Raw genomic sequence first — 15,512 nt, forward strand, 5'->3', positions numbered from 1 at the left:
TGCATCAGTTCACTCCAGATAAATCTGTCAGTTCCTTTCAACACAATTTATTCAGAGAATGCAATTATTTCTCATTATGTGGTATTACTTTAATAAACCACCTCTCTCATGCTACGGTTCTTGATGTCGTACAGCACTTTCATCTGTTCTCCATCTTCAAAGCAGAACACATAATGAAGAGACTTATTAGGGCTTTGGTATTGATAAATCAATCATTCTGCCATGTTCCTGCTTCAGAGCCAGCTCTGTTTGTCAGACTCTTGTTACTTATTAATAGTTGGCATCAAAGCCCAAGTTAAAAAAGCACAAACAATCCGCACTTGAGTTGTTAGATTGCTTTGACACATTTGTGTCCTCCATGTATGAGCACCGGCGCTCTCTGTTTACTACATTTGCCAAGTACAAAGACCTTTGTTCACCTTTCTCAGCTAGAGAATTTACTTTATTAATCTGGCCGTGCTTTTGTTGTTTGCTCCGTACGCCTGTCGGTATGCCCCCTCCCTTCTTTCTCTTGGCCTGTCTCATGGTGTGTAAGCACAAGCCAATCCCTCTGAGATGCTTTTCTCGCCTGCATTTCCAGGTCCCAGCGTGAGCCGCCCGCCTTTGGTGGTGAGCCATGTGCAAAGCCGCGTTTAGTAACTTGATCAAGGGACCGAGGTACAGTCCTCTGAAGCAAAGAGCATTAGAGGCGTGAAGGAACGACTCTGGCAAGTCAACAGCTTTGATATGTAAAAACCTGCATCTGTTGGCTGGCAGAGGCGACGCCAGCAGGAGAGGTAGAGGGAATGGAAGACGTCTGCCTTTAGAGGCGTCGCTCTAATAGAATTGCAAACGCCAAATCTCTAGCTGTGACACCCTAATGTTCTTAGTCAAACTGAATTGGCATGGTCCAGGGGCTCGAGAGAAGAAGCAGAGAGAAATGGAAAGAGGTGGTCTTCTGTCCTAGATACCACTGTCTGTCAGAGTTATCAAGTTCTACTTCAGCCCAGATGCACAGGAATCTTTTATCCAGGCTTCCCTTCTGTTCCTGCTCACATCGGCCGCGACATCTGCCTGATGCAAACCGCGCATTTGTCCCCTTGAGCGAGCACCTTGCTATCTGACATACATCAAAAAGACACACCGGCGTAAGGAGCTCCTGTCTGTGCAGAAGTAATGAGCAGAATTACATGATTATTGTTTTTAATTAATTTTCCTTTGTGCATCAGGAAGGCCAGCAATGCCGGCCCCGGAGGCCCCGCTTCTAATGTGAAACATTCCAGAGCGATTCGCATTAGCCTAACGCCAACCCAACACCGGCAGATTAATCTCCCGCATTTGAGCAGGGCTCACACTCCGCATTTGGGGATGCAATTTTAATAACCTTTTTTTTTTTTTTTTTTTGTGGAACAATGTTGAATTGATCAGCTGCAACAAATCCACACCATAAAAGGTCAGTGAGTATGTAGGTTGTAAACAGAAGCTTAGACAGAATAATTCATAACTTGTTCAATGCCTGAGCTGAAGCTATTAGCGGATCACCAGGCCACTCCTCGCAACCAGGAATCTACATTGATTATCATTAATTGTATATTTAAGTTCATAAATTATCCCTGCGTTTTAATAACAATATGGTAATGCAGATGGTGCTTAAGTTCATTGTTTGATTGCAGCGGCTGTATCGTGAGGGAAGGAGGACGCACTGATGCGGAGCAGCCTTTCTCTACATTATTCAACACAGAGACTCATTATAAATCAGATGAATCAGGGGTATCATTTCATATTCTGTGTATATTTGTTTGACTTCCTAATGAATGTTTTTTCCTCTATCAAGGCTTGATATCGAGGCCTGTTATGCTACAAAGGTTATTCTCCCACAAGATTGCTTCGATCCAAATACAAGGCCTTTGTATTTCTTTTTTAACACTCCCACGTACAGCTGCCGAAGTTGTTTAAAAAATTTGGTACAGAAAAATTTGACATTGTTGTGAATGGAGTTCTGATTTGTCACGTTAAGGATGAATAAATGGATGCACCACCGAGGACGTCGCTCAGGTCGTCCCGAATACAATTTTGCGTTACATGTATTTTATATGAGTATTTCCGTTTTGTTCTTCTTTGTACGTCTACTCGAGCACAGTTCAATGTAAATAATGTATTTTTACTCCACAAATGTGATTTAATGTATGATTCACTGTAAAATATCAAGCTATCTGCAGTTATCAGCCTTTTTGGCTTGTGACTGCTGATATAAAGCCAGATTTTAGATAAGAGTTGTTAACAGATTGCTTCTTAAGCTCACTATTAGGCTCAAATACATAAAATTGTTTTATAGAAAAGCAAAGATTTAATGCAAAATCCAAAAACTGGTCCAGTGTGTGCATCATCAAGACTCTTTTCTTTTTCCTGTTACCCTCATTAATCATGTAATGACCCTTCAGATTTCTTTCTTATCCACAATTCTGGCTCATTGGAACATTTATTGACATGAAACAGAAGTTTGGAGGGAAAAATCACTATTTGATGGAGCTGTTAACAACTCTGAAATGTGAGCCGACTACACACTGATTTTTGGAGGCAGCAAAGGTTGGAAACCGCAGGTTTAATCTTTACTGTGTTTAAAAGCCTGTTATATTATCTACAGGGTAAAATCTTCATTTTCAGAGTAACTAAAGCTGTCAGATGAATGTAGTGGAGCAGAAAGTGCAATATTTTCCTCTGAAATGTAGTGGAATAGAAGGAGAAAGTAGCAGAAAATAGAGATGCACAAGTAAAGTACAAATACCTGATGTACAGCACTTTGAGCTAATGTACTTAGTTACTTTACACCAACTACAACAGTAAAGTGCTATTCACAAATTTTGCATCAGTATTAACAATTGAATGCTATAATTTGTGCTGATTCACCTCAGTAAATGCAAACTCAAAATTTCTGTTGTACCTGATGTTTTATTAAATCCATTTTCCCCAAATGTTTTTCAAGTAACATGAATAAAACCCAACAGTTCCTCCTTTCAATATTAAAAAACAGATTTATTTGTGTAATGTTAGCTCTGAAAATGTGCTGCGTTAATAAGAACATGAGAACATTTGTCATTTCTGTTAAAAAGAGAGAAACACAAGAAGTAAACCAAAAAAGTGAAACCTAATGTGACTGCATCTTTAGAGTTTTTTAGAATCTTTTTTATACAGTGTTTTTTAAGCTAAAAGACACTCATTGCTGAGCATTTATGCTTTAAAGCTGCCGTGTACTGATGACAGTCTTAAAAACAGACTTCCAGGATAACAGATATAAAACAAACGTAAAGAACCAAACTTGTGGAGCTTTCTGCATCATTATTCTTTCAGTTTCCAGTTTGAACATTATGAATTTCTCTAATATTACAACTTGTGTGGTAGATTTACAGTGTTTGAGCAGAGTCAGAGGTGAGCTGGTGTGCTGAGCTGCAGTAAATGGGGAGAAGTCTGTGGAAAAAGAGACTGACTTCATAGATTGACACATTCTAGACAAGTAAAGGTTTAGAGTTACAACTAAGCCATTTTAAGGCATGAAGGATTACTTTCTTGAAAAAAACCATTCTAGATAAATATGCAACTTTTTTTTTTTTTTTTTTTTAAAGCATTTTAAGGGGTTTTATCAATGACCAAAGAGGAACTTTAAGAAAAAAGTCCACCCTGAGATTTGAAACATTGCCTCTGATTCAGCTACGAAAGAAACAGAACCCATGCAGGTGTGTCACTTTTAAACTGGGACATGCTGTGATTGCTGACAAGTCATTCAGTCCCACTTTGCATGTTGAAATCAGATCAAACTGCAGGCGCAATCAAGAAGACGAGAGCGTATTTTATGACCACGTGTAGTCGCAGAAACCTGTGATTCAGATCCCAGCATCCAGATACAGACCGCATGATCTGGAGTGAATTAGTGCTGCAGAACTTTACATTATCCTGATTCAGGCAAGCTGTTGTATTAGACTGCAGGCAATTTCATTCCCAGCCTGTATTAGCAACCTCCTATTTGTTTGTTTTGTCTGTGCATTATTTGTCACTTTAGTGAAAGCAGCTTTTATATGGGAATTTAGAGTAATAACATGCCAGGGGCCACTGGGGCCATGTCAGGGCCACTTAGTGTGCTACACAAAGGGCTTTTAAGTACATTTTGCTGATAATGGCTCATGTTGCTTTAATTAAATTGGATTTCGAATGCAAGACTTTTGCTTGTAATGGAGTATTTTTGGATTCTTGAACTGGTGCTTTAACTTTTGGTTGAAGCTTCTTCCACCCCTGTCATCCACTGAGCCCTGAGGGCGAAACTTTCAGGCAAAAAAAGGATGAAAGAGAAAGACCAGATGAACGTTTGACTCTCCTCCAGCTGTGAAGAAAGCACCCACACACACACACTTCATGTTCTCATGCACACTCTGTATCTGCTCTTGCAGGCTCGCCCAGGGGAGCTCCATGTCCTCCTCATCGAAGAAAACCCTTTCTAGTGAAGTTTACTGTAAGCCAGTCGAACTGTTCTCCAGAAAAGCTTCACCGGAGCTTCCTACATATGCAAAAACACACACGCATGTCCTTTTTTTCCCCAGGCCTCCTCCCGGCAGGTTTCGGTCGTCCTCGTGCACCGTTGGGAAGAGGCCTCGGTGCACCTAAATGTTGTTTTTCTCCACATTACTGTCAAGGTATCCGCCGGTGACTGATGATGGATTGCGTCTCGGCCAGGACTCGGGGTTTTCCCTCAGCCTGTGACTTGCAGCAACCTTCGCTGCTGCACTAACCACGGCCAGCGCTGCTCAGGGAATATCAGCCAGGACCTTTACGCTCCTTTCTCTTCGTGTTCACCGGGCAGCTGTTTCGTAGGAAATGCACAGGGAGGGGAGATGAGGCATATGCCCTTGTTTAAAGGATGTTTTTGGTTATATAAGACATTTTTTTTCTCCTTTTTTCTTTTTCGTTTTTTGCAGACCCAAACCCTGTCTTCATTTGTCTTTCTATGTGAATGGAACTGCACTTACTGCAATTTGGTCTAGTGCCACTCAGCTAGCTGTGATTCAGTGCTGCACACAAACCTACAATTTTAATGTGATAAGTAGAGTTTCAGACCATTCTTCTGGAGTCAGGGATAAACCTTTGGGTTTGGGTGAAAGCCCAGGCAGGGCTCACTTTGAGGGAGTAACTGATTGCGGTTTCATTTAGATAAAAAGCACTTCACTCTGCACATCTTGAACAAGCATCAGGTGATTTTTTTTTTCCTTTTAATCTCTTGGAAGATCTGTGTTTACGTCCTCTGTCCCCTCATGTGTTATGATTTATTATTTTTTCACATTTCAGCCCGTCATTATCTGATCTAATGGTGTGTCGTTAATCACAGGAGCTGCAGAGCGTATTTCAGGATGCGGAGTGTTGAGTGGTAATTAGCATCGAGGGCAAGGATGTATAATCCCACTTTGGACTGTTATATGTTGCTGTATCATTTTGCATTCCATATGATGCTTCACAGCCCACGTTTCCCCGTGCACCTCTCTGGCCTCGAGGACCTGCCCTGCTCTCCAGCCCGGGGTGAGGCGAACTCAGTTACATGCAGCACAGAAACAAAACTTAAAGTTACGGAAAAAGAACAACCTCAAAAACTTTACCGCATCTTTAAAATATCGTCCGATTACGGCTGCAGATAATGACATTAATAGTGTTATCAAATTATATGCTGCAAATTTTAATGCACTGCTCATTTAATTGCATATCCTATCAAGTTTGGAAGGCTCAGTAATTAGATTATATTACTGAGTGTGAATAATGTAGAAGATTATGTTGCAGATTACAGTTTCAATCAGGTAATCAGTGATCTGTAACAGATTACATTTTGAAAAATAGCATCCCCAGCTCTGGCTATAGCTACCGCCTCCCCTTTACTCTGTCAGGAATTATGCAAATTTCAAGCAATTAAGGGGCTCCATGTCATTCTATCTCTTCCCCACAGCATTCACTGTTGTTTTTCAAGCCCCGTCGTGACTTTTGTCGAGCATCTGTGCGAGCATGTCAAGAGCGAAGATGCTTAAAATGGGGAAATTATTCATAACCGCGTCGATGCTCGCACAGCCGAACACTTTGCACACATTTTGTCCTCGTCTGTACGCTGGCAAACATTTAGCATGTGTTAATAAAAACATCCCACATGTTAAACTCGGCGGAAGCGCGAGTCAGGGTTTGCTCCGAGGTCACTCAGCCCCCTGATTTCGCTGCCAGACTAAATAATTCACAGTGAGGTTGTCTGTGTGGGAAGAGGTGAAGTCTGTCAGAAGCTCAAATAAGTTATTAATTTTCCATTTTTGAAAGCTCGGGGTGCACTTCATCATCCCGTTACCAATTTTCTGTGAAGCGTGACTGATTTTCGTTGCAGTTTTTTCTGCAAAATTGATCTTCCTGCAGCCATTGCCGGTCTCCACACAATTGTTTTCATTTTTCATCTGTTGCCGAGGTGTATCGACTTTGTGGCGCTGATTGTTTAAAGTTTACCTACAATCTGCATAAATGTCATCGTTTTGTATGTGCACCTGTTCATACACACTCTTCTATAATGCCTCTCTCCCTTTCAGTGGATGTGAAGGATTTAAATATGTTCTACCTCCTGCTTTTTTTCCAGTAAGGTCCTTGTGAGGTCGAGTCTGTTGCTTGCAGCCATTTTCCTTTATAAAACGTCCTTGTTTAGTTTTTAAATGTATTTATACAGATGCAGCTCTTCTGCACTTAGTATTCTGAGCAGCTTTTCTGTCTTCCAGATATTTTTTTCTCTCTACATACCTTTGGAGGTCAGAGACTATGTAGTTCCATCAGGGGGGCCTTCACCTGAATAGCATCTGTCTTGTATTGATACCAGTCCACCTCCCTCCCACTCACTCGCTTCTCTCTTTCTTTTGTGTTTTGTCTATATTTCCCCGCCTCGGCATCCTTGACACACTTCCGTGTCCCTTTTCTCATGTCAAGTGAACTTGTCTAAGCCTCTCTGTCTTGCTCTCAGACCCTCCGACGGTGGAGCCGGCGTACATGGAGATGCGTCAGGGCCTGGGGAGGCCGGTGGTGATGACCTGCAGGGTTCTTCGAGCCCACCCGTCCCGAGTGCTGCGATTCGAGTGGCTCCTGTCCAACCGGCTGCTCCACGCCGGAGCCTTTGACGCCCAGAGAGACGAGACGGAGTACACGATCCGCAGCCTGAACCGGGACGGCTGGGGCGAGTACACCTGCAACGTCATCAACGAGGCCGGAGCAGGGAAATGCACCTTCCAGGTTACAGGTAAAGATTTCATTTTTTCTGCTCCCGAGCCTGTAAACTCTTCTAGGTTCACACAAAACATGACATTTACAATGAGTCATCATTCAGACGTGGCCTTTGATTCCAGACAGAGGTAGGATTGCCAAATCTTTTCAGAAAAATGACAACTGTTGCCAGCAGATTGTCATCAGAAACTAACCGCAGCTACATTAGCATTGAAGCTTCTGTCATCGTCTGAAATTTAAATACGTCAAACTGAGTCATAAGCCCTATAAATCATGCTAATTAAAAAATATAATTCATGTCATGCTTTCCTTTCCAATGTCATAAAGTGCATCACTAAAGAATTCATTTTTAAAAGCATTAAAACAGCAATATAACAACAAAATGAGAACTATGAAATTGATTAAAAATCATACAATTAAACATTTTGTAAAATACAGGACGGTCATCAACCAGAGAACATCTTGATGATCTGTAATCGTACCTGGGTCAGTATATAATTGAGGGATTTTTGAAGTCCATGGGATATGTCTTGCATACATTTTTATTAAAAGTTTAAAAAAAACTAATGTTTTTATGTTCATTATCATGTCCTTACAAATTCCATAATTATTTATTATAGAAACAATCACTAATTAATAAAAAATGACTGGATATCACTAAAATGTCAACTAAATAACCATCTAAATTTAATAACAACCACCTTCTAATTAGCTAAACAATAATAAAATGAACTTATTCTGAAGTTGTTTTGATTGTGTTCTTTTTATTAAGTTGAGATCATCATGACAGATATTTCTTTTTTGACAATATATCAAATTATCTATGGAAAATAACAGATTGTATTTGTGTCCCAGAAATCACTTTCAACTAAGTTCCCCATTACAGAAACACCTCTCAAGGAAGTGTGTTAATTCCAGATCACATGACCTGCTCCACATGATGTCATTTCCTCCTGAAGAAAAGTCTGGCCAGACTCCAAGGCTTTCTGACTTATTTAATATAAAGTAGTGTGAGTCAAGTGTGGATTTATGGCATGTCAACAGGTTTACGACAATATCTTTTAATTTCAATTTTACTCAATTTTATATATAATATTTAAAAAAATCTTTGTGTAAAAATGCCATGTGGTGTTTGGTTATAGGTGGTCATGTTGATTTTAGGCCTGAAAACAGCAAAAATGTCAACTATGATACCTGTCAACTATGTTTAAAAAAGTCCCGCAATTATGTATTGGCCCATCTACTCTTTAACCAGTTGATTGCTTGGTTGGAAATAAAAATCTGCATGTTATCTGCAGATGATCGGAATGTTCCACTGTACACTGAGTGCTCTCTACCTACAGCCTTATCAGCCTAAACTAAAACCACTGTGTCAGGTAATATTTGCAGAATATTGAATCATTTGAACCTGCTTATTTCATACAGGATGAATTTATTCTCTAAGGCTGTTGTTGTGGCACTTTTCTCCTCATGAGCACCGCAGATTGCGCAAACACTGAGAAGAATGAAAGAATGAAAAAACTGATAGAATTAGAAAATCGAATCTCAGGTAAATCATTTGGGGGCCTGGACTGTAAAATATTCAATATTCAGACCTGTGCATTGTACTAATGTTAAACTATTCTGATAGCAGTGCAGGACAACCTTCCTCACAGTGAAGAAATACTATGTAAAACATCTAATATCTCAAAATAATGTTGTGTACAATGCTGCTTATCCTTGGAGGTACAACTGGTTAGCTATAGCTTTGGAAATCATTATTAGACCACCGTTACCACAGTTTTCTGCCTCTTTTTTGTGGTTCTTGGTGGAGCTTTATTGCATCTTCTTACTGTCTTATAGTTATTTTGTAGTTCTTTTAGGCATTGTTGAGTGATAATTTAGTTTAATATAGCTATAGTCTGTGCACAACATAACACTGACTCAGAAACTGTTTTCAGCCATCTGGCGTGGATTTTGACTTTTTGCAGCTTCAACACATCATATTTTCAAGCATAATTTATTGCTTGTGTCTACTTTTTCATGTCTTAGAAGATGCAAAAACATAATTAGCAATGTTAAATACCTGTTGTGTCGACTTTGTTAAAGAAAACAACAGGTGGTCTGATATTTAGTTCTAATTTTTCGCTCTATGGTGTAAATTATGAAACACTACACCGTTTCATTAGTTTATTTCTCATATTTTCGGTTTTGGAAAGGCTAAAAGGATTATTTCTGAACTCTAAATACATATAAATCTGTCTTGCTGCAGCTCCACAGTCCAACATGTACAGAAGCTGAAAGCCTCCTGTACTCATTCAAAGATGAGAGGTTCACAAAACGGTCAATTATTTTAAGTCCCATAAACGCACCGATTTTCACCCTCAGACACACATTAGTGGTATTAGCGCAATAAGACAGACTGTAAGTGTGTTGCATCCACCTTGCTGTGCTTAATGGCAGCCATTCTGCCTTCATCCATTCACATCTGCATGTCTATAGCAGGTCCTCCAGTTGGTAATTAGAGTGGTTTCTTAGACAGCTCTTCAAACGGGCCTTCTCTCGCAATGTTTCAGGAGGCGTGTCGGTCTTTGTGAGTGATAGACAATCCATTTAAAAGGAAAACACATCATAGATTGTTAATCTGAATGGGACGTGTCCATCATGTCAGCTCTTTCTGTTACTGTCTTTCTGCTGTTTCTTTCTTGAGATTGCTTCAGTTGTGTTTCCTTTCATCCCCAAACGTCCATCCCCTCGCTGGTTGTTATGACAGGACCAAATTAGTTTGGCCACACCGAGTGACCGCAGGAACTTTGGCCAAGGTTTCAATCTCCCAGTCCTCCCATTAGAGACAGGAGCTGCAGGGTCACAGGAGGAGTATTTGTCACTTTGATCCTTTTCCACTCTCCTCTTTGATACTGTCTATTTCTCTCCATATCTCGCTGCTTTCTAACTGTATCTCCTCTTGTTTTTCCATCTCTTCTCCGTCTGTTTTCCCTTCTCCCCGTTCTTCATCATTTTTAACTCTCGTCCTCCGGCTTGCCTGTAGAGAAAGAAGTGTGTCATGAATCAGTCTGTATAGCAGAGAGAAGCAGCTCGCCCCCTCCAGCCATTTGTTTTCCTCAGTAGGGTTTTTGCCTGCTATCGCTCGCGCTCCCTCCCTCTTCCACTTCCACTCCCTTTCATCCTCCATCCCTCCTTCCCACTCTTCCCCCTTACTGCTCCGTTCTCCCGCCCAGTGCTCCAGATTCCCACCATCTGGACTCAGTGGTTGCCAAAGGTATGGAGGCTCTTTTAGTAACCCCCAGAGTGCAGGAGCACGGTGCAGAAAATCCACTTTGGTTCCTCCCATCATCTATGAAATCTGCCGTGCCACAACACCCAAACTCAGGCTCTTATTTCTGTAAGATTTTTTAATTTTATCCTGCACTGCTCTGCAGTGTGGCTGAAATAATCTTCTAAGAACAAAATCCTGTGAAAATCTGGCAGCAAGGAGCCAGAGAAAAAAAAACATTAAAAATTGGTAGAACACTGTAACATTCAAAAACTGCATAAACTGGTGAAAATAATGGTAAATATCTGTAAAATAAAGATATTAGTGTACATGATGCTGTATATACTGTATATAATGCACTTTACTGCTGCTTTTGCCCTTCTGGTTAGATGGTAAACAGCATTTTGTCATTTTAGTACGCTGTGCAATCACAATAAGGGTGAATGTAATCAAATATAATATTTTTAGTAGGTTTAAACACAGTAGAAGTCGTTCAGTTTTACAGTCAGACATTGTAAAAGAATGAATTACTGTTTGCAAAAATGGCTGGGAGAGATTGAGACAGTTATTTACCATTTTTGAACCCTTGATATACCTGCATTTTCTTTCAAAAAACAGCACAGATCTGTAAATCATTATTTTTTTGCTAATTAAAATGCAGCAAAAATACTGTAATTGTGCCATTGATACAGTTTAAAAAATGTTTTTTTTAATTTTTCAGTCCTTAAAATGCATCTTTTTTCTTTCATATAATAGCATATATCTGTAAAATACTGTTTTTTTGCTGACAACAGTTCTAAAAAGTGTAAATTATGCTTAAATGTAAAAGAATGAGATAGAATAGAGGGGCTGGAGGTTGAGACAATTTAAAAAAATATTTACAAATTTTCAGTCCTTTATATTTACAATTTTTCATTTAGTTAACAGCAAGTATCTCTAAAATAATAATATTTTTGCTGATTTGAATACAACAAAAAAATTTGTAATTTTATAATAAAACAATGTAAAAAAAAAATCTGTTCAGAATTTCCAGAATTTTTCTTTCAAATATTGCCAAATATTTGTCAAATATTTATATTTTTAGCAGATTTAAATACAATTAAAGTAGTGTAATGTTATGGTGAAACATATTAAATGAATTGCTATAGGTTTAGACAGTTATTTGAACCACTTTTGAGTTCTTAATATACGTAATTTTTCTTTCAGAAAAACTTGCAAATATCTGCAAAATAATTATGTTTTTTGTTGTTTGAAAACTTAAAAATAGTGTAACTTTTTGCCAAAATGGTGTAAAAGAGCAATGCCATTTAATTTCGTTGATAAAGATACAAATTAATTTTTTTATGTGGATACTATTTACAGTTTTGGCCTGTTTTTTGTTTGTTTCTTTGTTTTAATATAGTTAGAGTGCAATGAATACTTGTGATTTTAGTAGTTAATATCTGTAACAAAAAAAACGTGTAATAACTGTAAAAACACGTTCACAGTGTAGAGAGAAAGTCTGTCAGCTCGTCTCTGTGACGTGTGAAACCACTCTGGGATGAAGCTCATTAAATATTTGTTGGCCTCCTGCAGTTTGATTCTATCTCGGTTTTTTCCCACTGAGGTGGGAGCATCAGTGAAAATTTTCTCCCTCACAACTGTGTTGATACGAGACAAACATATTAGTCATGAAACTCGCACATCGGGCCAACGTGTCATGCACAGCATATGTGTTGCCATGCCGACAGACACATGCAAACATGCAGAGTTTGGCAGCGAGCCATCCCCAGGCCTATGTAAATGCCGTCGTCTAGAAAAGTCGATTGCGCCAGGGGACAGTGTGCATGTGCATGGATGCTCATGTGCCGAGCCGTTGGGACATCTGTGGAAACAGTGAGTTGGCTGTAATGACCACGTTGGCCATTAAATTGTGCCAGGGGAGGGACCCCTCACAGGGATGTAATGTGTACCGCCGAGCTTTGGCTCCGGCTGCCTGCCACGGGAACCGTAAGTTCATAGAAGAGATCGAAACTGGGAGAGGAAGAAATACCTCGTCATGCTGTTTTTATTCCCTGATTTACTTCGAGTCTCTTGGCCGTGGGCTGCAAATGTGCGCTGATGAAGCAGAGTGAAACGCAGGTCATGGACCACACTGGCCGGAAACACTGTTTGCCCTTACAAACAGTCTTTCTCATTTCTCTCCTATTCTCCTGCTTAAGTCCTCTCTCTGGCAGCCTGCTGTAAATTAGAGGAGAAGAACAAGTAAATTCTCAGGGACAATGTTCAGATATTCATTGTCTGCATTTTGTGAGTTTGCTCATGAAATGAATTCCGATTCCACATAATGATGTGCTTGTATGGCTCCAGTGTCCCTTTCTTGTTGCAGTCATTGTTTCTAATGATGTCGAAATCGCAGCACAGTGGTGTCCAAACTTAGCTGCAGCGAGAATATCTGCATATGCTCCAGGAAGAAAATATTCTTTCTTTTAATGTGACACATTCTTACTTTTTTCCCTGCTTTTGGATGCATTCAGTCTATTTTAATATATTATTTTTTTAATCCATCATCTGTTCTCTTTTATGTCATCTTGATGTATTCCTTCTTTTGTTGTTGTTGGGCTGTTTGAGGGTCTACAAACTGGTTTCTGTGTGATATTTTTGTCTTTTCTATCACATCTTTAAATAAAGTGAGTTTACCGCCAGTCCTCTGCCTCAAGGATTTATAAACCTTATCAGTCTCCAGAGGTTTCTCCTTTGGCATCGGTGGGTTTAAATAACTTGTCTATCTGCCTTTAAAGTCGGTGCCCAGTTTCACCCGAGCTGAACTTCACCCTCAGCATAGGAAGAGTGACGCTGAATAGTTTGTGCAGCTCTAAAACACTCTGACATCAGTGGATCCTGATGCTCGTAATGCAGAACATTATACGGTCTGAGTAGGAAAGACAGAATGTGAATAATGTTATCTGTGATCAGGCGGAAAGGCTGTCAGGCTTGAAGGACAAACACAGTCTATTCTGGTGATTATCTGTCCTTTTTTTTCTTCCTTTTAAATTTTCTGACTCATTTTCTCTGCTTTCTGTGTATCACTACAATATCCGAGAGATGCATTACTCCAGAGCAGATTCCCTGTTACACTAACCAAGAGGAATAAAATCTCAGGTCACGGTGACAGTTGGGTCAATATATAATTGAGGGACTTTTTGTAACATAGTTGGCTGGTATCATAGTTGACATTTTTGCTGTTTTCAGACCGACAATCAATATGGCGCCTATAACCAAACACCACATGGCATTTTTACACAAAGATTCTTCGAAATATTATATCTACAACTGGGTAAAAATGAAATTGAAAGTTATTTATAAAGATATTGTAGTAAACCTGTTGACATGCCATAAATCCACACTACTTTATATTAAATAAGTCAGAAAGCCTTGGAGTCTTGCCAGACTTTTCTTCAGGAGGAAATGACATCATGTGGAGCAGGTCATGTGATCTGGAATTAACACACTTCCTTGAGAGGTGTTTTTGTAATGGGGAACTTAGTGGAAAGTCATTTCTCAGACACAGATACAATTTGTTATTTTCCATAAAAACTGTGATATATTGGCAAAAAAGAAATATCTGTCATGATTATCTCAACTTAATAGAAAGAACACAATCAAAACAATTTTTGAATGAGCTCATTTTATTATTGTTTAGCTAATTAGAAGGTGGTTGTTATTAAATTCAGATGGTTTTTCAGTTGACATTTTAGTGATGTCCAGTCATTTTTTTATTAGTGATTGTTTCCATAATAAATAATTCTGGAATTTGTAAAGACATGATCATAATGAGTATAAAAACCTATTTTTTTTACTTAATAAAAATGTATGCAAGATTTATCTCATGGACTTTAAAAGTCCCTCAATTTTATACTGACCCAGTTAATAACGACGACTAGAAATCAGATTTTAACTGCATAGTTGGCAAGGTTGGACACTGAGGATGGATTTGCTGAACTGTTCAATGCAGTTCCTTCATAAAGAGCCCAAATTATGCTTTTTGGGTTACCTTTAGGCCTTTTTTCACACTAATACCAATATTTTGCAACATTTTTCTCTGCATTTGATAAACTTTTTTCATCCCTCAGCGAGGAAATTTACATGTTACAGCAGCTGGATACAGATGGCTTGTGAAATAAGCAGAACAAGAATTACAAAAGTACAAAAATAAAGATATAATGAAGACTATGTACAAGGGCGGATGAATACATGTATGGATCTGTACAGGTACGGCAGAGGGGATAATGAGATCAATATTTCTGTTTTTACAATTAAAACTTTATTGTAAGAAAAGATCAATGTTAACATGGTATTATGTGCAAGTTTTGTAAAACCATAATTTACATAGATCTATGTGGATTATCAGAATAGAGAGTTTGGGAAACTACGACGGCACCTCAATTTGCCCAATGCTATTTTGTCTTTTGTAAAAAAAACGCTGGATTTGCACCAGTTTCTTCAAGCAGCTATAAGTTTATAGCTTAGCTTTGCAAGTCTCGCTGTCTTCTGTCTTATCTTGGTCCACAGTATCTGTGGTTTATGTAGCGAGCACACTTTGCTCAACCGCAGCCATTTTTGTCAGTGACACAAGAACATGAAAGCATAAGTTAGAAGCAAACATAAATTTATTATAATGTAATGGGTAGTCGTTTCAGGTCTACAATGTTCTCAAAATAAATTCCAACACATTTGATTCTGTGCATAACTCGACAAAATCTGACTGCTTTCTTTGTTCTTTAAAGTCTGCAGAAATAATGAAATGTCAGAAAGTTATTGTTTAATGTTAGATGTATTATTTATAGTGATGTTTGTTAAAATGTTTGCTGTTTTGGCATTCCGTGAGTACAGACTGATGTTTTATAAAACAATGGTCGTGTGTGGACAGAATTTTTTTCTAAAAGGTGGATATCTGTCTACAAAAATATCCATATTGGTGAGGACAAGTGTGTCATATAGCAGCTTTTTGTAAAGGACACCAAAGGAA

At 39.0% G+C, this 15,512-nt stretch overlaps 1 protein-coding gene across 4 annotated transcripts in view; it reads left to right on the forward strand.

The window, feature by feature from the left end:
• LOC111573798 (MAM domain containing glycosylphosphatidylinositol anchor 2a) overlaps positions 1-15,512 on the forward strand; it is a 270,997-nt gene that overhangs the window by 186,239 nt on the left and 69,246 nt on the right. For all 4 annotated transcript variants that reach the window (XM_055016253.1, XM_055016255.1, XM_055016252.1 and 1 more), the window contains exon 10: positions 6,995-7,267. In XM_055016253.1, coding sequence (XP_054872228.1) covers positions 6,995-7,267 — 273 coding nt within the window. The remainder of the gene's footprint in view (positions 1-6,994; positions 7,268-15,512) is intronic.

The sequence above is a fragment of the Amphiprion ocellaris genome, chromosome 12, assembly GCF_022539595.1.
Source record: "Amphiprion ocellaris isolate individual 3 ecotype Okinawa chromosome 12, ASM2253959v1, whole genome shotgun sequence".
NCBI lineage: Eukaryota > Metazoa > Chordata > Actinopteri > Pomacentridae > Amphiprion > Amphiprion ocellaris.